Here is a 24,835-nt window from a genome sequence, read left to right on the forward strand (position 1 = left end):
ATATATATATATATATATATATATATATATATATCTATATATATATATATATATATATATATATATATAGATATATATATATATATATAGATATATATATATATATAGATATATATATATATATATATATATATATATATATATAGATATATATATATATATATATATATATATATATATATATATATATATATATATATATATATATAGATATATAGAAACAACTCAAATCAAAAGTGTGCAAACTGGAACTCGAGGAAACCGACGAGGGAGCATGCCGACAGAAAAACAACAACAAGACAACCAGAGTGGTGAAGACTGGATCGACGCTGAGGAAGACAAGGGAGCTGAACATCTTCATCTTCACTCCCCCCCCCCCCCCCCCCCCCCCCCCCCGAGGTTTGGATTTCACACGACTGTTTCCTGCTCTCGTCTACGTGTTTAATCCTTAAAAGGATGTTTGGTTCACGCCAGACTCCACTAACGAAACCCTTTCACGCTCCAACACGTCAGAAAACAACTCGGCGTTTCTTTAGTAAAACCTTCGACTCAACCGTCTCACTTTCTATGTGAGTCCTCACCGATACAGAACCAGAGCCCAGAATCCAAACCACCGCAGGCTGAAACAACTCCTTCAGCAGAAATGTAAATTAGCATCCGAGCAACGAGCCGCCAAACGAGTCATGTGACTAAAAACATCCGTCCTTCAGTACAGTGTGTTCAACAGGCATCCACAAGGCACAAAGACTCCACTAAAGGCTTCAGCGAGATGATTTGCTTCTGGAAAAACGAATTTGCATTTGTAACTTTTTCCTCTTCCCTTGATTTTCAGAATAAATTCCCTTTTTTTCTTCCCCGCTTCAGTTGCTATCATCAAATTTTACCAGCGAGTCTGAAAACCCCCCGCTAACAGTGCAAATGAAGTTCTGTGGATGTAAATCAAGTGTTTCTTAAATATCAAGATGAGCATCAGCGTTCTAGCACCAGATCTCTGCACCAAAACTGTGAACTCGTGCCGCTTTTTTTGGTGAACTTCACACGCAGGAGACTTTAACTCTTTTGTCACGTCGAAACCGAACCGCTTCCGCCGCGAAGCGTCCATTGTTAATCGTCACAGCTGGACTTTAAATTCGTTTGACAGTATGTGCCTGCTGAGAAGTTTCATTCCAGTTTCTTTTTTCTTAAATAGGAAGTTAAAGGAGAGCGTGCTCCGCTTTCTCCCATAAAATGCCAAGAAAATGTAGCCCCCCCCCCCCCTTTGACTCATTAAACGTCTTTTACAAACGTGGCGAGCAACTCAACAGAAACACCGTCCACCTCATCTGTTTTCCGCGAGCCGCTATTGTCCGACGCTTAAAAAACAACAACAACAAACCAGCGCTGACATCACATCACGGCCGTTAGACACAAGCTATGCAACACAGCTAGCCAGTTAGCATTGTTAGCAAACAGTAAAAACAACACAGCAGAGGGAGGCGATTCTTTACAGAGAAGATGATGAGGAAGAACTCGCAAAAGTCATCTAGTGTAAATAAATCTGCAAAATAAAAAAATCAGTTTGAGGCGATTTACACCAAAAGGATCTTGATGAGATTTCGATGTCACGTCTTGCATATGGATTTTGAATATGTATTAAAAAACACATCTGCTGATTATGACCCATAATTAAGCTACAAGTTGCACAACGGTGCCCCTCAGCATGCAGACAAACCCCTCACTGTGAGAGCCAAACAAGGCGGAGTCTGTTGTGCGCACGCGTTCCCATCATCCACTGGGGGGGGGGGGGGGGGGGGAGGGGCTTCCAACAATGCCCCTCTGACTAATTTAATCACACAAGGCCGTTCGAACAGAATGAGTGAATTTCAGTGTCGTCTGTGCCGACTTAAAGGACACAACTACGTGATGCAAAACAAAAAAGAGAGAAAAGGAGAAATAAAAAAAAAAGTAAATAAATAAAAAGAAAAAGAATGCAACTGGTGCTCTACATGCACAGTAAAGTGCTTTTTGTCTGCAAGCCCTGATCCAGAAAAGAAGGCGTCCTCTATTCTCATTTGTGACCGGTGATTCGGGGATATAAGTATTGAGTAGCCCTGACTTATATTTCCTTTTTTTGTTTTAACGCATCTGTGGAGCGTGGTGGTGGTGGGGGGGCGGGGGACTCGCCCTACTGCGGGGACTTGGGCGGGGTGTGGTGAGGATCTCTGCTGGGGGGTTTCCCTGGGTGCGGGGGAGGAGAGGCCCACCGCCCGGCCGGCCTCCGGGCCTCCCTCGGGGGTCTGACGGCCGGTTTGGAGGAGGAGGAGGAGTTTGTCTCTCTGGCCTTGGCCTCCCCTGTCGGGGCGGCGGCGTCGGGGCACTTCCTCTCCTCGCCCCCGGGGGCAGCGCAGGCTGGCTTGGCTTCCTTGGGGGTCGGCGGCTGCTGGTCCTTCACCCGCTGGCAGATCTCAGCGTAGGACGGCTTCCTCAGCTCCTGGCAGCAAAACAACAACAGACATAAAACACTCAGTCGTCTACCGGCCTGGACCTTTGAGCACCGATGCATTTTGTAGGATTATATATTTTCTAATAGGATTTATTCTGCTTCATAAATCTGTACTACACAAAATCCTGAAATCTCAACCTTATCAGAGTCTCAGAGTTTCAACCTGACAGCAGTATTATAATTTGCCGTTTCTCACATCATCTCTTTGGGGATTTCTGTTCCCACCTACGCAGGTCTGCAGTCGTCTTTCTATCGTCCTGTTTCGTCAGCTGCAGGTTTTCAGCTCTCTGTGTTTTACTGCAACGCTAAAAGAACTAAAGCCGAGGGGAGTTTCACCGGCACTGAAGCAGAAGTTTAGTCCTTCTTTCCAAAGCCGGTGTTTCCTTTAAAAGACACCATGTTCTAAATAATAAAAACTGTCCGTGCAGTTGTTACAAGTAAACCTTTTTAAGATCCGTTTTCCGAAAAATGCACACCTATTGTTTTCCCCCAGGAGCCGACGTCTTTAATCGAAATCAATACGAGACGCTGCAGAATTAATTGACCTTCTTGTGTTCATGATGAGATTGATTTGTCTGAGAGGAGGTGAGCGTTTACAAAAAGGAGGTGCGACAGGGTGGAAAACATAAAAGGTAAAGAAGGAATCAATACTGACTGTGGCAGCGCCGTTGACTTGCACTGATTTGCTTGCAGTGGACAGAGTGCCGGGGACTCGCTCCACAGACGACTGCGCCTCCTTCGGCTTCACCTCCGTCACCTTCACCTCCCTGAAACAAGCAGAACAAGAAGGCGACGCCAGATTAAACGACGAGTGGTGAAAAAATAAAAAGATGGTGAAACAACAACAGCCGGACGGACTCTTGTGTGAAATACATGATTATAACACTCAGGAGGTCTGTGTCGGAGATTTAATAGAGGAGATGTAGAGCCGTGTACGTCTCTGGTTACCTGTCAATCACCGTAAGCCCCGCCCTAAAGCATACCCTTTATCGACTTACAGACCCCTGAGCTACGCTTCAGAATCTACTCTGCCAGTGTGGTTCTTACGCTGCTGGGAGGGAGGGAGCCGGACAGTGTGGCGTGCCGGCGGTCGGAGTCAGGGTCGGAGCTGAGGCCGGGGGGGCGGTCGGCGACGGCTGGAAGTTCGTGGGCATCGGGGAGGAGGAGGAGGAGGAGGAGGAGGACCGAAGTGGCTCTTTGGGGCCCGCTGGAGAGAGCGCTCCTCCGGTACTGGAATCAGCACTTACATTCTGCAAACAGGGAGAAGATTTAGCAGGTAAGGCAAGGATGCGTCCCGAACCCGTTATTAAAGATATATAATATGAGAGTCGCTCCTAGTTGTCCTTAAATCCTAAAGATTGGTCGCAACTTGCCACAAAGTAATGCATTGTCCCTGTAAGAAACAGTGATAACTTGACAGCAGTTTGCTGAATTGTGTGTGAATTTCCCCAAACAGCATCTAATATATGTAGAAAAGACGCCCGGCTCAGTTTCCTCACCCGTTCCTTGGCGTGTCCGACCACGACGCTGCTGGCCAGCCGGTTGTCGAACACGTCGTCGGTCTTGAGGTGGCCGGCTGCTCCGGGCAGCGGGGGGAAGCTGGAGAGGCCCAGCTCGAAGCTCGGAGACGGGGGTTTGGGTGGAGGAGGCGGCGACTGAGGCGTCACTCTCTACGCGACGGCAACAAACACACAGAGTCAGCACAAAACTCAAAGAAGGGGAGGAGGAGGAGGAGGAGGGACTCACAACGAGCTCAAAACAGAAGTAAGAATCTCCATAAAAGGGTAAACTCAAACCAAATCTACGACAAGGAAGACGACAAAAAGGAAAAGTACTTACTGTAAACTTTTCGTCCCTCTTTTTCCTAGAAGCAGAAACATTTTTCCTTTAAGAAAGAGAACACTTCACTTTACAAACATCCGTTCTGTCTGAGACGACGAATCCATCGATTCTGCATCGCAGTAACCGATTTAAGAGCTTTCACGTCGTTTGATTCAACGGTTTACGTCTCAGAACGGCAGAAATCTAATGTTAACTGTTGATGCAGTTCTCTTTTTCTAACTTTTAATCCCATCAAATAAAATGCACATAACTCCAGCAGGTGTTTCTGCCGTCATTGTGTTTAAAGCAGGTGTTTCTGCCCAGTACCAGATTAAGATCAGGCTACATTAATATAAGTATTTTTAACATTTAGTATACCGTCATGGAGCCACACAGAGGTACAAAGCAGTACTTCAGCAGAGTCCTACCTTCCTCGGCCGATACCCAGGGAGTAGTCGGGGGTCGTGGGCTCCGTCACTCGCCCCGTGCCCACGGTGTCCCTGCGGGGGAAGGCGGCGGTGGAGGGTAACCGGGTCCTGGGCTGGCTGGCGGGGAGTCGAGTCGGCGGACTGCTGCGGACCCCGTTGAGCCTCTCGCTGGGGAAGCTAGGGAACAGGCCCGGGTTGTCCAGGAGCCCCGCGCTGCTGCGGTCCACCGTCGGGAGGGTCGGCCTCAGGTGAGGTTTACTGTGATTCCTGCAGGAAACGGGAAAGAAAAGACTCAGCAAGAATCAGCAACTAGCTGCATTTAAACTGTTAACTGGAAATATCAGATTAGAGAAAAAGTGTGTGGGTCGTTTCAGACATTTAAACACATGAGTTTAAATGATATGATCTAATGAAAATCATTGTAAGACGGATATAAAATATGAGATTATGCCAGAAAAGCACTTTTCTTTGAAGTGATTCAAGCAGGTTTACAGCATAATAAAACTTTTTCTCTTAGCAGGATCTGACGACGCTCGTTAGTTATACCAACCTGTTTCTGGGCGAGTAGTGTCTGACGGTGAGCGGGGACGTCGCTGGTTTGAAACCGTGTGATGTGGTGAATCCATTGATGAACTGGTTGTTGTGAAACGGTGCAACCTGGAGAACAGAAAAGCCCAAAAGATGATATTTATTTAACGAAGGTTATGAGTGTTTGTAGCGAGAGGAAAGTGGAAAAAAGTAATAATTTATATTAAAAGATTGTTTGGAAATAACTACAGATATAGACTCGAAAAAACAACCAATTCTGGGAGACATTTACAAGACACTAATGTGTTTAAATAAAATAAAATAAATAACACCATTTTAATAACAGCCGACTAAATATCACGTCCTTGGCTTCAACGAGCCCAAAACTCCTCTGATCTGTCTGATAAACACTTGTTAAGCGTCGTCGTTCGTCAGCTCTTACCAGCGTGGGGTCGATGAAGCTGTGTGTGGCCGACCAGGCCTGCGGCGTGATGAGGCTGTACAGGGGGAACTGCTGCTGGGGGCTGTAAACCGGCGGGATGTAGTAGGACGTGTAGCGCTGCTGCTGCTGCTGCTGCTGCTGCTGCTGCTGCTGGTGCTGCTGGTGCTGCTGGTGGGCGTACGGGTTCACCTCCACCGGCCGGTAACCGTTCTTTGGCATGAAAGTGTTGATGGCGATTGCCTTTGCCTTTATCCTCGCCTGGGAGGAGTCAGGAAAGAGGGGGCGGGGGGGGGGGGGATCAATACCAGCTAATGATTTATCTGCTTCTTCTGCATACTGGAGTGTGAAGAAGAAACTTATATCCTTCATAAATAAAGAAGAGTGGCTGATAAATAGATGTATATTCAGCTTGTATAGAATTTTAAAGACCGTCTAAAAGAGGTTCTGCATGTAGTATATTTTAACGTTGAGTGTGATTTGGAGTCAGTATTTGTTGGTACACACAACAATGATGGTAAATCAACTTACCTTAATAGGCTTCCCTTGGAACGTCTTCACCTCCTCACGGAGATACTGATATGCCTTCATCAAGAGAAAGAGAACAACTCTGTTAACCAGTCGAGTTTAAAAATGACACAAACAGAATGCTAACTTCATTCATCTACACACCAGAGGAATCTGTAAGTATGACATTAATAACTTCACAATCACTCAAATATAACACGGAGTACTTCAAAGGGAAACCTGGGTCTTGATCACATACACAAGTACGACGGTATCTGGGTTTTTATTATGGGGTCACTCTCTTACCTGCTGTGCGTCTGCTTCTGATTCAAAGGTGATGAACCAGTTGTCGTTGTAGGCAAATTCACAGTTGATGAACTTGGGTAAGTTGTCCCCTTTAAAAAGAGCCTCGACCTCCTGCACAACAACAAAACGTCACCGCCTTCAGATGTGTTCACTGTGACGCACCGAAACAACCTTCTGCACCACATAACAGCTGAGTCACACAGAAAACTCTCTTTATCTATTACGTTGACCTGGAACAGATGTGAACAGCTGGTGTTTAGTCAACAATCTTTGCACTTTAAGAAGTTCTCCTTCTGTGTGAAGCAAATGATTTCATTGATTTAATGCATATTTACATTAAAAGCTAGAGTAATATTTAGGAAACTGAGGAATTATGTGACACAAAAAGCATAATTTGTGCTTTCTACAGGTCCTATATGTGCAGACGTTCTGCATGTTTAGCTTGTTACAGTGAACATTGGGCTAAAACATCTACAAACTAAAATAAAACACAATATGCTCAGAAGAATCAACACCAGGACGTAGTTACGTTGTAGCTCCAGGAACCCATTTGTCAATTATCATGTCTGAGTCCTGCCGTGAATTATTTAGTCGGCTTTGAATACTTTATGTGCCGGTGCTGCTGTTGATGCACAATAAATAAAACATTAACAACAACAACAACAACAATAATAATAATAGGTTTCCTCCCTGTTTCGACCTCATCTTTGCCTCTGAATAAACATCAGAGCCACATGAACAGGATGTAGTTTTGTTTCGTTTAAAAAGTACGTACATGGGAGTCATCCCAAAAAAATATGACAAATATTCAGCAGATAATTCTCACAAAACAAAGTGATTTAAAAAACGTCCATCTGCAGCTGCAGCTCCACTAATGTTACTCTCAATCAGTGCAGATGAAATAAAACATTTTGACCTCAGGAAGCAGCAAAAGGCTTCAGAGTCAAACTAAACCTCCTGAAACCTGCACCGTGGTGAGCAGGAACACATGCTGCTGATGGTCTCCATCTTTAGAACCCTGACCAGGTGTAACAAAACAACAGGTGATGTATGAATGCAGGACGAGCTCCCTCGACACCACCAGGCTGTCGTGGTTTATTCATCAAACTCTACTAAACAGATGGTGTTCTGCATCACCAAGACCTCAGACTAGTGATATTAAATACACACATTTGCAAGAATAATAAAGATAAGGAGCTCAGAAAAAAGCTAATAAAACATCTGGTGTCTGAGTTATAATGTGTGCATCTCCTCTGGAGTGGTTATCACTGAAGGAGTATCTGGATGAATGATCCATCTAGTCTTTGTTCACCGACAGTCGTTCCTTTAAAACAACGAGGACCACATCACACACACTGACCTCGATGGGCGTGCTCTCTGGAACCTCTCTGAGGATCACGATGCAGCGGTTCTGATTGGGCCGCACCTTCTCCCCCTTCTCATCCACTTGGACCAATGGCAGAGCTGGAGAGCAGACGGACGGAACGAGGCAGATTAGGGTTTGAATTACAACAACAACACAAAGTTACTAAGACTGCAGCTTGAGGCCAGACAGGATTAATGAAGGAGTGAATTAAGTGTGTGTATAAATCAAACACAAGCAGGTGAGACCGCTGAATGCACTTTAACAGCCTCTCCGGGGAAATCACCCCCCGACCACATGCTGATAAACTCTCTGTTCCTGTTAAGTTTATCTGGACTTATGTGTTCACAGCAAACCGTGGAGACAACGTTTCATCAATCACTGAAGTCTCATATCTCAGGGAACCAAACAACATCCAGAGGCTGTATTCACTGTATGTAGCAGGCCACACGCCGGCTGGTTTACTTCAGCTGTATGAGCCCAAAATAAACTATTTTACTGTGATTTAATAGCAGTAAACGGATAAAAAGGACGTTGAAATAACTACATAATGATGCAGATGTGTAAAAAGAGTGAATTCATGTTTTGTTCGTTCTCTCCGCAAGACAACAAGCAAACAACTCTTAAAATGCTTATTTTCTGAATGAAGTTTGGTTTGATCGATGCTAAGCTAACATTGTAGCAGCTCCATCAACACTCAAAATAACGTCATATAGGCGTAAATACGGCAGCGTTTTCATTGTTTGTACCATAGACGGTGAACACCTACGGATACAATATCTGTTTCCTCCATCTATGATTCAACAATGTCAGGGTGGAGAATTTAAACACCGCTTGGCTTTAAAGACACAGCGCTGAGGTATTTTAACTAATGGAGCGTTTGGTGTGAACACGGCTTTAAAGCCTCGTCGAGCGGGTGAGCGACCATCATTTAAAGTCCCGGTTTTAACTCGACTCACATCGTAAAATGTCCACGATCAGCTCCACGTCGGTGCTGAGCTTCTTGACGTGGTCCAGGTTGGCCACCGTCACGATTGGCACATACTGGTCACTGTCCATCTGGGAGATGAGGTACATGTCACTGGCCAGGTTCTCCCTGCAGGAGGAGAGGAGGCACACAGGTGGGTCACACACTAATCAAACCTCTATTTACTCAGATTAAGGATTAAACGCTTTGTTTAGCAGCTACAGAGCGCGCTCACATTAAACTGACACTCTACATGTGATGAACGTCCAGCAGCTTTGTTGAGGAAACACAAAGGTAACACATGTGGGAATGTGCTTCTGTCTAACAGCTGTTTCACACAACAGAAGGAAATGTTACGCAAGTGTTTATGGTTTCACTTCAGATATTCTTCTCTTCCAGTATTTCATAACAACTCTTGTGGTTTCTCTGTCTGGTCGTGTTCATTGGGGTTTTGTCGATAGGTTTTTCTTTTTTTGTGGTTTTGGAGTAGCTACTGGAAGAGTTAACTGTATTTGACGGTGTGTTCAGAGAGGAACAAAAATAAAATAAAAGTTAAAGTTTCTGAGGCCTTGATTTGTTTCAAACCAGCAGCTAAACAACCAAAAACAGAAGAATTCAACTGGATGAAATAAAGCTTTCATTCAGACCACGTCTGAGACCCACAGAGACAGATAGAGAGAGACAGATAGAGAGACAGAGAGAGAGAGACAGACAGAGACAGACAGAGACAGACAGAGACAGATGGAGACAGATGGAGACAGATGGAGACAGATGGAGACAGATGGAGACAGATAGAGAGATAGAGACAGATAGAGAGATAGAGACAGATAGAGAGATAGAGACAGATAGAGACAGACAGAGACAGACAGACAGAGAGACAGAGAGAGACAGACAGACAGAGACAGAGAGACAGACAGAGACAGAGAGACAGACAGAGACACAGACAGAGAGAGAGACACAGACAGACAGAGACAGACAGACCGAGAGATTCCACTGAGTCATCAACAGCATTTTGAATGACATAAATCATAAAAGAAAAAAACTTTCCTTCCTGTGTTGCATTTTAGGGAAAATACTTCCAGAGTCTCTTTTGCAAAATGTCATATTTTATATAAAAGTACTACTAATTGACTACAATCTACAAACTAGAGGACCTGAATTAATTCAGCGTGTGAGTTCTTGTGACCTTCTCTCAAAAGTAAACTCACCTGGAGAGACAGAACTCCAAAGTCTTCTTCAGGTGCTCCCTCAGACCCTCCTGAGGACTCTCTGGCTGAGGGTCGCTGCCTGTCGACACACACACAGAGGGAAATACTTTGTTAAATTAAAGAGCACCAGAACTCATCTCTGACCCTGGGAGCAAAACAGCATTTCAAACCAGTTCAATGTGAATGAAATAAACTGAATTTAAAGAAGGATGTGGGCGAGGAAGAGCAGAGATGCAGAATATTTCAAGGATGACACAAAACGCGTAGCATGATTGTAGCTCAACAGAACTTAAACCAGTTAACAGCCTTGACCTCACCAAGGGGAAGTTGACTGAGAATTAGCTCTCTTCTATTCTAAGGACAACAACTTCCTGAAGTGTGCTAAAGGCTAAAATACACATTTGAATCTTTCTTCTTAATCTGCAGCCGATCATTTCGTGTGGTGTGATCTCTGGGAACAATGGGAAGGAGAACAGAGACACTCGTGTGATGGTTTGTATTCTCTCTCCACAGCTTTGGGTTAGTTGTTGACATTCCTCTCAGGTAGGAGGCATTCAGTGATGAATGTCTTGTCGTGGAGAGCGTCTGGTAACGGCCAATTAAACTTTAATGCTGCCATAAATAAAACATGAAAACAAAACAGCTCTGAAGCAGTCACTGCCACACCTCCGCTCAATACATTCTGCTGCTTGAAGCAGAGCACAGCCATTAAACAATATGATGCAACGTTATACCAACCACTGAGACGATGAAGAGACGGGAGTTTCCCCACTCGGTGACTGAGTGTTCACGTCACATGACAAAAAGATCTGATCTGACGGCAAACACTCCGTCGCATTTATGAAATCAGGAAATACACATTTTCTAAAGCCTAAAAACCTGCTCAAGTTAATCAGAGTGTAAAATCTGATTCTGAATTTGAAAGCAGCCACAAAACCTGAAAGAGTCTAAACAGTCACCAGCTGATCCAAATTTTAGTCAAATTTACACGCCTGACACACACACACACACACACACACACACACACAAACACCCTGAATATTCTTAAGGCGCGCGTGATCACGTGACTGTCACAAATAGTTCACTAATAACAAAACTATTTACATGTCTCGGGATTATACAAAGAGGGCCAATTTGTTTTTAGATGCTTTAGTTTAAATCTTCATTTGAGTAAATATCTTGCAGTCAAATCAAATAGTTTACAGGATATTAAACCTTTATTTCTTTGGCTTTTCGTCGGTTCCACTCGTCTTTTTAAATCTTCCCACTTCATTTAGTTTGAACGCCCATCGTGGATTATAAACGCCTCCGCTCATGTTCAGAGCTCGCTCGCCACGCAGTTTAAGGCGTCTCCTGGGGTGCATCCCAACTCTTTTATCCAACATTCCCTCGCTCCTCAAAGTTGTTCTAGTTTCGGCATCTTGACGGCCGTCTCAAAGCTCTTATTTCTGCTCTGAGGAGCGAGGAGGGATCTCTGAGGATACAAGAGAGCAGCCTTCAAGGAAGTCCTTTAACGGACACGCCCCCTCATTAGATATCAGCTATTTGATTGGTCTGATCTGACACAATCTCAATATCACTAAAGTTTCACACCAGAGCGAAGACATTGCACTCAAAGTACGGGTCATGAAATAATGATTTCACAATCAGAACATCTATAAATACCGGCGTAAGTAATGAATAAACTATATAAACTGGTGCCTCTCAGCAGCACACAGTGAGCAGCATGAATACAGACCGCAGGTTGTTATTCACACAGCTACACAAAGACACATATACACATAAAAACATAGTTCCTCTTCTCCTCTTAAAGCTCAGGAACAAGATGCAAGTGAAGGGAACCGTGGCTGCAGAGTAAGAGACATTAGAGACCCCTTTAAGAGACCTCTAGACCATGTAGACAACCACCAGCCAATCACTAACCAGCCCACCTGTGCGCCCTGGTTGCCCCGGCTCGGGGTACTCCGTGTAGGCCGGCTCGGAGCTCTCCAGGGCCACGGGGGCCGGTTCGGCCAGCATCACCGGCACCGGTGGAGGCTCATCCGGGTCGGCTAGTAGGGGCTCCTTGAACGCCTTGTCTTCGCTGGCTTCATAGCCTGAGACAGTAAACAGAAGAGGAGAGGTGAGATGATTGTTATGAAAGGAAAGATGTAAGGACCAATCATGGGAAACCAGGAGCAACAGAGTGGTGAGTGACAGTATGACATGATCAGGCTGTACATTTCATTTAATCAGATATAGAAAAAAGGTCATCATGGAGGAAGTGTTTCGTTTGCAGCATGAGGAAACATGAAACTTATGAAACAGGGGAAATTACAAACAAAGATCCGTCTCTGACATGAAACCTGTTTCAGATTAAAACCCGGTCGCTTCTGCAATTGAGGTGAATGAAACGGGCTTTGAGGACGTTACTAGAGAGTGTCCGTTGGTTAGCCGTTAGCGGTGCTGCTAACGTTACTAGCTCTCCTCCTGTTGGTTCAAACACTGATTGGTTGTTTACAATGAAACATGATCAGAGATCAGAGACTAGAAACACGTGTTCTACTGAATATTGGAGGAGAACCATCGTCAGTAAAACTGTATTTCACACTGTGATGGTTAACGTTACAGAAGTTTCCTTCCGTGATGATTAAAAAGAAGAAGGCCACTACGTCAACGCCCAGACTGTATTGAGCCTCCAGTCTTGTGCAACGAAATATCCATAAATGTCCTCGCAAGACGTAGGAGACGACGGGGGACGTCAATCAGAGCCAAACGAAGACTAATCAATAGTTTCTGTTTCGCCACCACATCCTCGTTGCCTCTGCGTTGGCTACACTCGGCCGGGCACATTAAAGTGAGTGATTACGCTCATTTGTGAGGCGAGGCTGGTTGGGGGGGTTGGGGGGGTGGGGGGGGGGGGGTGGGGGGGGGGGGGGGGGGAGAGACTGTGTTGGAATATTCATAGCTCATTCTAAATTGAGGATGAATGATTTAAGAGGCGTCTCAGCATGAAAAGTGACAAGAAACGGACACCGACAGGCTGCAATATATATATTAAAGAAGGGTTTGTGAGTAGAACCCGAACTGTTGTTTCAACAAGCTCACATTACTGGTTGCCATTTGATTATTACAGATATATAAATATATATATTTTTTGGGATATGCAAAGTAAACGGGCTTCATTTGAACACTTCAGCTCCTTTCAGTGCTTCAACTCCACCGAACCAACTTCTAAAGTCTATTCCGTTTAGTTTTTATAAATTAAAACGACAAGTTACTCACAGTGTCCAACTGACACTTCCACTCCTTTCAGTGCTTTAACCACACCCGTTACTCTCATCATCGCCGATCAGTCGTAGCACCGCTACTATATATTATCCCATTTGATGGCATCTATACGCTTTCACGCTTTTTATATGCTATTTATATTTAACATCCGTTTCTTTCGCCCCAATGAAACTAAGCATAGAAGCGGTTAAACATATTTTTGCATCCCGAGAATCTCTGGCTGACCTTCTGGGCCGGGATCGGCCGAACTATTGCAGCCCTCCTTCCATGGCTGCAGGGCAGCAGTTGTGGTGTCAGCACTCCCGCTGGGGTCCAGGCTAAACATGTGGTTGGCCCATGCTTTCGCATTGGGGTTGAGGTCCGAAACCTTGGCGGATTCCTGTGAAAAGAACACAGAAATTGGGTCAGGGATGTCTGCAGATAAGAAACATTTACCGACGAGGGAAAAAGCACAGCTACAAAGAGAAGACGTAATGTTTTCCCTTCAGGATCCATGACGGTTAACATACAGTTACAGCACAGAGCTCGCCCATAGACTGTCGGTGTAACCGGCATAAAGCCATAAATACCAACCTCCACAATGCAGAAGACGGGTTCTGATTATCTGTAAACTAATATCTCATATTCATGAACTACTTTAATGCCTTTGTACAAACTCTGTAAAGAAAACAAGTCAAGTATTACATGCATTATAAAGAAACAAAAGGTTGAATATTGGTTAGAATATAGGTTGAAAACTATTTGATTTGGCTGCTAAATATTTACTTAAATGCAGATTTTTAAAGACCTCTCGTCTGTAAAGCATCTGAAAAAGAATGTACCTGGTTTGTATGATCACCAGATAATTAAATAGTGCTTTCAGAGATTCAGAGATGCACGACCACGCGCCAGCCTCACCACGGCGAGTATAAACTAAGCTTCAATCATCTGCCAGCAAGAGTCCCTCAGACCAACACCTCGACACTGGGACCAGGTCCACAGAGCCCTGCTGGACATACTCACGGGATCAAACCAGCGGCTCAGCGTGCACGTCTCACGGGCCAACAGGCTGTAACCCAGAACCAGCGTTTCATTGAAGGGTTCCCGAGGCGTATAGCGGGCCAGGAGCTTCCCGACAGTGGCGATACGAGAATCCACCGCATCCGCACAGGGCACAACATTGTGTGTCTCAAGCCTTAACCTGGACCTACAAATGCACTGCCACGCTCTGCTCTGTCTTTTTTTCGACGTTATTCTGCAAAAAATAAAATAAATAAACACCAGAGCCGTCGAGGAGGTGTTGAGCTGCACACCTGAGCTCAGATGAAAGCCGGCTCCAGTGATCCACACGCTAAATCAAACCCTTCCAACCCTTCCTCCCCCCCCCTCGAGGACATTGCTCAAATTAAATTGGCCGTCTTGAGACTTTTAAAATAAATTATTCTGCCAACACGCCGAGTTGCAGAGGCACAAGAAAAAGGCAGGAAAATAAAAACCTGCTTCTTGGAATTAGTCACAGAAACAAAAAGAGGACGAGAGAACACCGACGTGATACAAGATGAGAATCAAGAAGACATTGTTCCTGTGTCATATATCTCAACCCCCCTCCACCACACACACTCCTGTCCGAGCTGGCTGACATCACCGGATGTGGACGTTTCTCTGACCTTTCAACAGTGTTTTCTGTTTTGTTTTAAATGTCCCCTTCCTTCACACAGAGGAGGGAAAGGTTATCTGCTTCTCCCTGATTGAAGGCGTGTTTTTGGGGAGGAGAAAGTGATTCATCACGAGAGACGAGACGGTGTCATCGGAGGGCAGCCGGGTTACTGCCCGTCTGATGGAGGCGAGACGACAGAGGGACAGACATGATGGAGTCCTTCAGGGGAGAAAAACAACAACAAACTGAACTGAATTTGGACGCATCCGTCCGTCTGCAGACCTGAGGCTCATCTTGCTTTTCTGACAGCTACATCACTGAGCGATGAGCAATCAAACACATCACAACTACAACACTTCAACAGAAGTGGTTCAAGGTGATAAAAGCATTACCAGATCAGTGTAAGAGAGCATTCAAACCTACACAAACTCACAAGTTACCAAACTACATCACCCGAAAGATATAGATTTATTGTGACAAATGCTTTCCAACACTAGTCGAGATAAAAACAAGAGCTTTACGTTTTAAAACCACCACATTGATGACGGTTTCCACTAGATGGAGAAGTGATCCATCATCTTTCATCATCACGTCTGTATTTTGCAGTAATAGAAGTGTCCAAGTACCCAAGATGGCAGCTACATTTAAAGGATGGGAACTGTCCACAATCCACAACAGGGTCCTGCAAAATGTTTCACAATAAAAGCCTCGTTAGATATTAAATCCATCCACTGAGACATTAAATTATATCATCATCATGTTGTGTTTAAATGTAATTTTGTAAATTTAATGTTGCAGAGAAACTTGAATAAATTCAGTTGTTTGAAGGAGATGTTTTCACAGCTATATAAAAAAAGATAGACTTCCTAAAACCAGCTCTAAGCGACTGACAATCAAAACAGCAATCAATAACACAGTTCTGATGACTTCTAGTTTGTTTCTGTTGAGTTTGAATGAAGTGCGTTTTACAATGATGAGTGAGGTGAAATCACCATTTCTGTCAATGGTAATGTCTTGTTGCTTTGAGATGATTTTGCACGTTAATAAATTATAGTAATAATCAAAATCCCTGTTGATACAATACATTTTTTAATAGGCCGATATTTCCATTTCGGGCAAGTCAAATATCTCAGCTACTCGCCCAGAGGGTGGCCACTATGAACTACGCCCAAAATTGCTGAGATTCACATCATCATTGGTCTTCTGCACAATCTCCAAGTACATCAAGAAGAAAAAGAAACTAGCCCAAAGTTTAACCTCCGACACCGCAAATCTTTAACCTCATCTGTGCCGTTAAACGGTAAAAACTAATGAGCCATGTAAAGTTGTTAAATACAAGTGTGACGTAGCATTAGCAGCAGCAAAGGGGGATAAGTTAAGCTAGTTAAGTTTCCTCTAGTCTCCTCAGCATTTTAGGTTTCTGCTCCCACATGTTTTTTGTATTTCTATACCTGTAAATGCTCGTTAACTAAATAGCGGCTCGGCTGTTAAAGAGTAACGTTCACCAGACGAGAGGAGGATCTGATCCCAGTGCGAGTCCTGCTTCATGAGCAGCTTTAGTCCCCAACTGATGTGATTTAACATAAATAGGTCATGTTTGATTCCTGCTCTGTTTCTAACACATATGTGCAAAGCATATGGTGTGTGTGTGTGTGTGTGTGTGTGTGAATAAGGAATGAGGAGGAAAACACTCGTGTTGCTCCGACACCAGTGTGATTTGAGTCTAAACTCAATTCCGATTACTTGGTTTAAAGAAGTTTTTGGTTTTAATATTTCCAAGTTATACACTCCATATTTAATTAATTTAATGACATTTAATCGTGTTCTGCAGTCATTTATCTTCATTTTATCTCATTTCTGAGGAAATTACTGACGATTCAGTTTTACTTCCCGTGGTTCAAACACTGTTCTACGGTTTCCATACACTCCATACTGTAGGAAATACACCGACTATGTAGAAGTACCTCATAAAACCACACTTCAAAACATCCAAACTACCTCTTTAAGTAAACCGACAGGGCAGCGTGTGAAGTAACAATACTATACGCAAAATAATGTGCATTTATAAAGATTACCTGGACTGAACTAGAATTTTTGTGCAGATTTCTTGTGGATTTTATGACTATTTCAAAAAAACACACGTGTGTGTGTGTGAGTAGATTTCCCATCATGCCTCAGACTTTGCTCCGGAGCCTTGACATCCTTAACTGTGTGTATTCAAACCTGGAAGCAGTATTTTTGGTTCTCTGAACACTTCTTTCCCACCTTGTAATGACAGCACAGCCTGAAGCATCAACCTCTTTTCCTTTACGCTGCATATCTTCTTTCCCATCTTACCCCCATGTGTAAACGACAGCGGAGTCTTTCCATTTCCTTACTTTTTGTAAAGGAAATTAGCCATCCGCTAACTTCTTACCCTCAGTTCCACATTCTGTCCTCTTCGGAGGAGGTTGAGTTAAAGCCATCAGAAACAACACACAGGTTCTCTTCCTAAACTCAGTTCTCTGCTTGTCCTCTGAAGCAGAGAGCCGTAAACTACCTTCACTGCTGAAGAGAGAGAGAGAGAGAGAGAGAGAGATAGAGAGAGAGTAGAAGATGTCATCTTTGCTCCGAGGAAGAATGATTTTAAAAAGTCACTGGAGCCTGAAACATACCGCGACCCAAACAGGAAGTGATCAATTTAATCCTATAAGCCATAGTGTTGGTGTCAAATACAGGCTGGAGGCTGGTGTAACACCCCCCCCCCCTTATCATAATAGTCAGCATGCTAGCAATTAGCATAAGCTAATAGAAAACGGCCATCGTGAATAGCAAGTTAAAAACAGTAAAGTCCAGTTACATGTTAAAGTACTGTAGAACAAAGACAGCAGTTTTCTCAGCGATTGTAATCCTACTTTATTTACATAAAATAATCAGACGATCACCTCTTCCTATGTTTTTTACCTTCTAAAAGGCATTTCTTGATATTTTAAGGAAGGCTAAAACTGTGGGTTTTAGTAACCGTTTAAAGTTTACGTTGTCCTATTTCACTAAACACTTGATACATTTAAATCTCTCGCAAACATGTCAATAAAGCCCAAAAATGTACAACATTCTCTGCTCACTACACACACACACACACACACACTCACAGTGCGAGTTAATCCCAGACAAACTTCAGCAGCTACCTGTGAGTTAAGAGAGGAACTAATAAAAAGGTGTGGACAAAGAGTCTGGAGGTAATTCTACGTCTGGGTCAGCAGCAGCAACACCACCGTGTGTGTTTAGAGTTATATCCTTAAAAGTGTCAGCTGTCATGAAACGTTAACAGCTTTACCCTCACATCAGCTCAACTGGTTCATTCTTTAAACTGGTTTAAACGGGATTCCTTCACATGGAGGGGTGACGTGTTTATAGTCGACCCAACAGGAAGTTATAGCGTCACACCGGTTCTCTCCACGACACTGGATTTTGAATTACTTTTATGATAATTTATGAGCAAAAACATGAAAGTAACACAACTTTTGTTTTTTTTGAAGCATGAACGTAGAAGTAAGAACGTTAAAGTCTGACTTGTGTTGTAGTGATTAGTGTCTTTTTTTTTAAGACATGTAAAAGCTTCTTAATTCTCCAGAGGGGTATTTACGGACGCATTTTATTTAAAATGTAAAATCTCTTCCGCTCGGTTTAAACACAGACTTAATTTCAGCCATCAAACCAAAAACACTTTGACTTCCAGATGAGGGAACAGGAAGTGGAAAGATGCTGACTCATTTCAGAGTTTTAGGACTGCAGCACACCATTCAGTGGATGAACACATTCAATTTCCTGTGATTCTTCACAATAAAAGCCCACTGTTAGTGTTGCCGATTACTCTTCCTCCATACAGTATTAGTAGACTTGTTTTAAATTAAGAATAACTGCAAGTAAAGCTCAACTAACTCAGCGCTAAACACATTTTCATATATTTCCCCCCGTTATTTTGTTATTTAAACGCTTTTATTTTGAAGCAGCCAAAAATCAGGAAATGCATGGCTCAGATATATTTCACGTCAAAGGAGCAGCTGGAAAAACGGTGGAAAAACGGTGGAAAAACACACAGAAATGCTGACTCATTACCGGGTTTTAAGACTCATTCCTGCAGCACTCCAATAGTCAAATATAACATTTGATGTTTGATAGTGAAGATAGTAACAGAACATCACATGTGTCTTTCTCTGCCTAATGTTTCTTTTTTTTTTTTTTTAAATCACTCCATGAAAAAAGGTTCACACCAGCTGAATGCTACAGATGTTAACATGAAAACAAAACAACAACTGTGGACGTTTCATTGCCAGAAGGATCACACCCAGTATGAACAGAACGATAGATAAGTGTGCCAACACACCTAGTCCTGGGATAAAGCAGGATGACCACCACTCCACCCGCTTTAATCTGGAAGCATCAACGAGCCACAACTGATAAAACAGAGTTTCACTTTAAATATCAGAGGATTTAAAAGCTCAATGCTCACTGGGTTCAACCCACAGACTGTATTTAAGAAGTCGACTGTAGCCCCGCCCTAAAGCATCCCCTGCTTTATGGTCTGTTTGACTCTAAATGGACCATAAGTTACTAAATGAACATCATGCTGTATTGAAGAAGACTGGGACTGGAAGGACTCAAAAGTACCAGGATGTAGAAAACTTTGAGGAGAGGAATAAGCTGTAAAACAAACAAACATCAGCATCCGTGTGGGCAGGAACTCACCAAATGAGAGCTCTCTTTTGCCTCTTGTACTTGCTGCACCTGTGGTTCAGCTACAACTTTCGTGTCCTGGTCAGAAGTCATGAGCCGTCTGCTTCTTGGCTCCTCAGGGAGAAGTCTCTGTGTCACCAAGGAAGCTGCAGGAGGCCGGAGGAGACAAACAAGTTAGGACTCAAGGACGGATGTTGATCACAGGGACTGAGGCATAATAATAAAGTTACACGAGTACCACGACCAAGGCCAAAGAGAGGGGAGGGGGGGGGGGGGGGGGCAGTGTCCGATAGCTACTTTTGAGTACTTTGACGATACAACGGAGACTAATGTGACTTGTTTTCAATGCCAGTTTGTGTACAGACTACTGTATGTTACAGGGAATTAAATAAACACATCACACATTTAGAGCTGTAACTCAAAAATGTTTTAATTTATTTAACTTGAAAGAGCAAAAGCACCGTCACATCTGTAAAAGTCCAAGAATGTTTTATCTAAACAAACTTTACTGGTCATCAAATCATTTTGTGATAAAATAATTTGATTCAAGAGGCTGAATTGATTTTTAATGTGAAGTTTAGCAACTCTTATTCAAAACACAGAAATAAAACTATAATATAAAATGAGACGACGTAGAAACGTGACGACAAACTGTTCTTCACACTAATTAAGTGTTGACTAGCTCAGACAGACAGACAGACAGACACAGACAGACAGACAGAGACACAGACAGAGATAGTACACGAGAAGATTATTAATGTTGCGAGTCTTTTCGTGTCATCAGTTTCTTGGCCCTGAACAGAGGAAATTAAATCAAGTTGTTGAGTATTTAATAATCACAGTTATGTTGTGGACACACCTGAGCGTCGGCTGGTTCAGGTGTGTCAAAGCAGAGAGAACTGGAAGATGGACCGGTACTCTCATTAACATCATCATCATCATCAGTAAGCTCCTTTTGTAAGTATAATTAGTGAACTGATGTTATCATTATAAAAGTTGTCTGAATCTGCTCTTTTGATTTACAAAATATAATTTTACAGGGCCAACATTTCCAGAAGAATTAAATGTTCAGACGAATGCTGCGATATGTGTAAATAATAATAAAAGTAGGAGGAACAGTGTCTCCACATCTATCGTAGAGACTTCTACATTCAGTGAGACACATTTAACAGAAACAAACAGACTTAATGTTCCCACGTGATAGAAATATGTTGCCCTTCCTGCTCACTGGTTTACAGTAAATGACATCAAGCTTCACGAAATACAAAGAGGAAATCAAAATGACGTTTCAATTAAAGCTTGCATTTCACTGAAGGTTCGTGAAGATTAATTATAATATTAAACAAAAAACAAACTGTTTTTATACAGTAATAATGATAAATCTAGAAGTCCATAATATGTAGTATTAGGCCTACTTTCTGTTCAACCAATCAGTTAATCGTTTACTTTATGAAATTACTAAAAAATGCTGAGAAGAGTTTTGTTAATAAAATATTTGTGTCATTCTTTGACTTTTTTTGGTTGAAAAATGACAAAAAAAATCTTTAGTTTAGTGTTAGTAAACTGAGTATTTTATCTTTGGTTTTCAAACTGTTGGATGGAGAAAAATGGGAACTTGTGAGGAGAATTTATTAAAACAACTTTCTGATAATTTACAAACCAAATAATCTGAGTAATCTACGGATTATTTAATAATAAAGAAGCAGCTGTAGCGAGGAGCCGCCTGCAACAAGCAGATTTAAGAAAAGCCGTTTAATTGGATATCCAAATTTGATTCAATCAATTTAATTAACTTTCTGTCAATCAGCCTTTTAATTGCTTCAGCACAACTGACCATCACCTCCAACACCTCGCTCAGCGTCTCTCTATAGTCACATTTAACTGCACTTTGGTGTCAGCAGGCGACACGTTTTCAAAATAACTGCACCTTTAAAGGCTTCAGTTTCAGTAGCAGCAGTGTAATTAATCACTACCACTACATCTGACCTCAATGGTACACACTCACGTAGAACCAGTGAGCAGAGGAACCTCTTCGTTTCTGTCCCGTTTTGTAAAGCGGTGATAATCCGACAACAATCGGCTGCCTGTCTCTGACACTCGCTGTGTTTGCATACAAAGCAGAAAAAGAATGGCATTGCTGTAAAGCTGGTGACCTCTGATCCATATACTGATTCCCATACATGGCGAGTGTGTGTGTCATGCCACTGCGATGAATGGGGCTAAACACATCTCTGCATCAATACCAGGCCGCTATCAAAACAGCTGTTGTGTGACAGACTTTTCTCAACAGTTGCCTTAAAAACATGCCAACTGAAATGTACTGTCACTCTCACACACACGCACACACACACACAGTCTTGTTGTGTTTTGGAAACTATCAACTACTACTGTCATGTATAAACATGAATAACTTCATCTTGACAAACAACACAATCTACAGCACAACGCAAGAGAAACACCTGTACTCTCAGAGACCAGGTCTTGGTATTTCTGTACTATGAGGCAGAGGGTGATCACAGTTTGACCCGATACATCCCGTAATAAACACCGACCCCCGGGTTCACTGTACATGTCACTTCCTGTACAGATGCAGTGAGTCAATCACAGCGTCTAGACGAGGGCTGAACCAAAACACAGGCTTCGCTCGGCCTTGTTTTCACCCCGCACGGTGATTTATCACCCAAAATAAGCCTGGTGGTGAAAAATGCAACGAGGAGGGTGGGGGGGTATTTTTAGGTGATGTGTTACCGCTGGTGGAGGACGTTAACCAGGCATCTGGTACGTCCCCTGTGGGGGTGTAGAACCAGTGTTTATATCTCCATCCAAAACAAGGCCAACACCACGCTGAGGGTGCGTTTGTTTGCAACAACTTTAGTGAGGGCTGAGTTTTCTACTCAAGACGCAATGCAGGAGAGAGAGAAAGAGAGAGAGACACAGACACAGACAGACAGACACACACAGAGAGACAGACAACAGCTCACACGGTGACACTCCTTCCGTCACTAGGCAATAAGCAGGTTGTCACAGGAGCAAAGTGCTAAATATGTGTAATAAATGGCCAACAGAGAGGAGGCCGTGAACGCACCACGACGTGTGTTTAAAGTTCACTCCGGGTATAGAGTCGCAGCCATGTCTAGTGATGTTATTATTATGAGACGTCAGAGTTAGCTGGCTTGCAGCAGCATCCAATGAAAGATGGCGACCTCCGGCGTGATTTCGCGGATTCCCCCAAACCAATCAAGCTAATATTTAGTTAGCAAGCAAGCTAACTGAACAAGTGTCTACTCCGCATGTTTGTTGCTCTAATGTCCGCTTTTGACACCGCAATAAGTTTGAAAAAACAGTCTCTTACTCACCTGTCAACTCTCACACCTGCACGGCAATTGCAAAAAATACTCTGGTTGTTAGTAGTGCTGGACTTGAGGCCTTGAATTTAGCTTCCAAGCTAAAATGCGCAGGGTGTTAGCTAGCAGGCTACAATCGAGCACGCTAGCAAAGGAAGCAAGGAAAGCAACCGGCGTATTGCTCTTAACCCTGACGAACAGTTTTCAGTTATCAGGGGTGTGAAGCCACGTGCAGCTGCGATGCAGCGACAAAAAACAACGACGCTCCGACCAGCACTGCGAAGCTAAGTTAGCTTGTGAGCTAGCTTAAGAGTTCGCTAGGTAGGCTAAGCTAGCTTAGCTTGCCTAACAACTTTGTGCGGTTCGGGCTCGATAAATCTGGCGTCTGGAGATAATTTCACGCAAAGCTACTTCCTCACGGTCAACAGTGGGCTCCACGGGAGTCAGAAAAAAAACCAGCCCCAAAATTAAACCCTGAAACTGAGGAAATATAAACGTTAACTCGTCTCAAAGCTTCCGATCGATCAAACACTCGGTACAAGCTAAAGATGAGCGAGAGGAGGGGGGGGGGCTCTGAATGGAGAAGTCGTTCTGTTTCCTTTCCCTTTCGTGTGCAGCGCAAAGATCGTCTATGGTGGTAGTGTTGATGGAGCACTTACCGCTCATCCGGTCTCCAGCAGTGTGCCCTTAATGATGCCTTAAAAAAACATGCATTATGTTGTGTAAAATACATTAAACAACATAAATACGCTCCGTCATCATCAGCGGATACAGATATTTAAAACATAACAAAACTCAAACAAACCATTGAAACAAAAGGAATTACAAGACTCCTCACAGTTTGGCCCTTGTTAGGAGCCCTCCGAAAAGTATTTTCTACCCTCTATGCAACATAGGGCAACCCTTCAAGTGGAGAAAACACAAGGAAGTGGCCTCTGTGATGCCCCCATGATAGATAAAACATGATAACGTGTCTTCTGGGGTTCCCTTCCAGCGGAGAAAACACAAGGAAGTGCCCTCTAGGTGGCACCTCCAGTGGAGAAAACATGATGAAGTGCCCTGCAGGATACCCTTCCAATGGAGAAAATGAGATGCAGTGCCATACAGGCTGCCCTACATGCTAGTAAACGTTCTGCACTCTGGTTCCCCACTGCATGCAGCTGGTGTCCTTTTTATTTTTTTCCGCCCCTGCCCCTCAGACAGCCACCATTTTCTAATACATCCGATCTTCCAAAATCTACAATCTACAAAAATATTGTTCCCGTCTTAATTTATAAAGTGGAAGCTAAAGCTGCATATCAAAATTTGAAGTAAAGTAAAAATAAATTTCAAAAAGTACAGAGTGAGACCTCCTGATTTGTTTTTCTCTCTCTGGTGCAGCACTGAACCCGGAGCTGTCACACAGAGCTCGAGCTCCCGCCCCCTCCTCAACTCTCACAGCGGACCCTTCTGATTGGTCGAGACTGGCAGTGGGCGCACGCGGATCCACTCGTGATCAGCCGTAGAGGGCGTGGCCTACTACACACAGGCGCCCCGCTGATTGGCTGTTTCTCGATCGCCGGGAATCACAACAAATATGGAGTGAAGTCGCTTCCGGGTGAGAGTCTCGACTTCTTCTTACTGTCAACAAAAGCCCCAAAACAACGCAAAACAACAATTATTTACTTCTAACAAGTATTATGTATTACAGCATGATATATATTGTACTTCTGCGTCATAGAGCTCTATTGTTAAACTATTAAAAACACAATAATGAGCCACACTGTCCCAAATAGTCACAAGAGCACAAAATGTGGATTAATCCGCCGCTGAAAATAGTC

At 43.4% G+C, this 24,835-nt stretch overlaps 1 protein-coding gene across 2 annotated transcripts; it reads right to left on the minus strand.

The window, feature by feature from the left end:
- Positions 1 to 373: 373 nt before the first annotated feature.
- On the minus strand, positions 374 to 23,593 carry larp4b (La ribonucleoprotein 4B). Of its 2 annotated transcripts, none has more exons than XM_076098534.1 (17): positions 23,028 to 23,593; positions 19,684 to 19,817; positions 13,545 to 13,698; positions 11,981 to 12,145; positions 10,050 to 10,128; positions 8,834 to 8,970; positions 7,872 to 7,975; positions 6,512 to 6,622; positions 6,230 to 6,283; positions 5,702 to 5,959; positions 5,282 to 5,388; positions 4,732 to 4,998; positions 4,322 to 4,346; positions 3,982 to 4,152; positions 3,530 to 3,732; positions 3,138 to 3,249; positions 374 to 2,470 (listed from the first exon to the last, which is right to left on the minus strand). In XM_076098534.1, the coding sequence occupies exons 2-17, from the start codon at positions 19,762 to 19,764 to the stop codon at positions 2,165 to 2,167; spliced, it is 2,334 nt and encodes a 777-aa protein (XP_075954649.1). In that variant the 5' UTR covers positions 19,765 to 19,817; positions 23,028 to 23,593; the 3' UTR covers positions 374 to 2,164. The 2 variants fall into 2 exon arrangements, with proteins under 2 accessions (XP_075954649.1, XP_075954648.1); XM_076098533.1 differs by having other exon boundaries at positions 4,322 to 4,367.
- Positions 23,594 to 24,835: the final 1,242 nt, after the last annotated feature.

This window comes from Anarhichas minor, unplaced genomic scaffold (genome assembly GCF_050575085.1).
Source record: "Anarhichas minor isolate MPS153535 unplaced genomic scaffold, ASM5057508v1 ptg000024l, whole genome shotgun sequence".
Classification (NCBI taxonomy): Eukaryota; Metazoa; Chordata; class Actinopteri; order Perciformes; family Anarhichadidae; genus Anarhichas; species Anarhichas minor.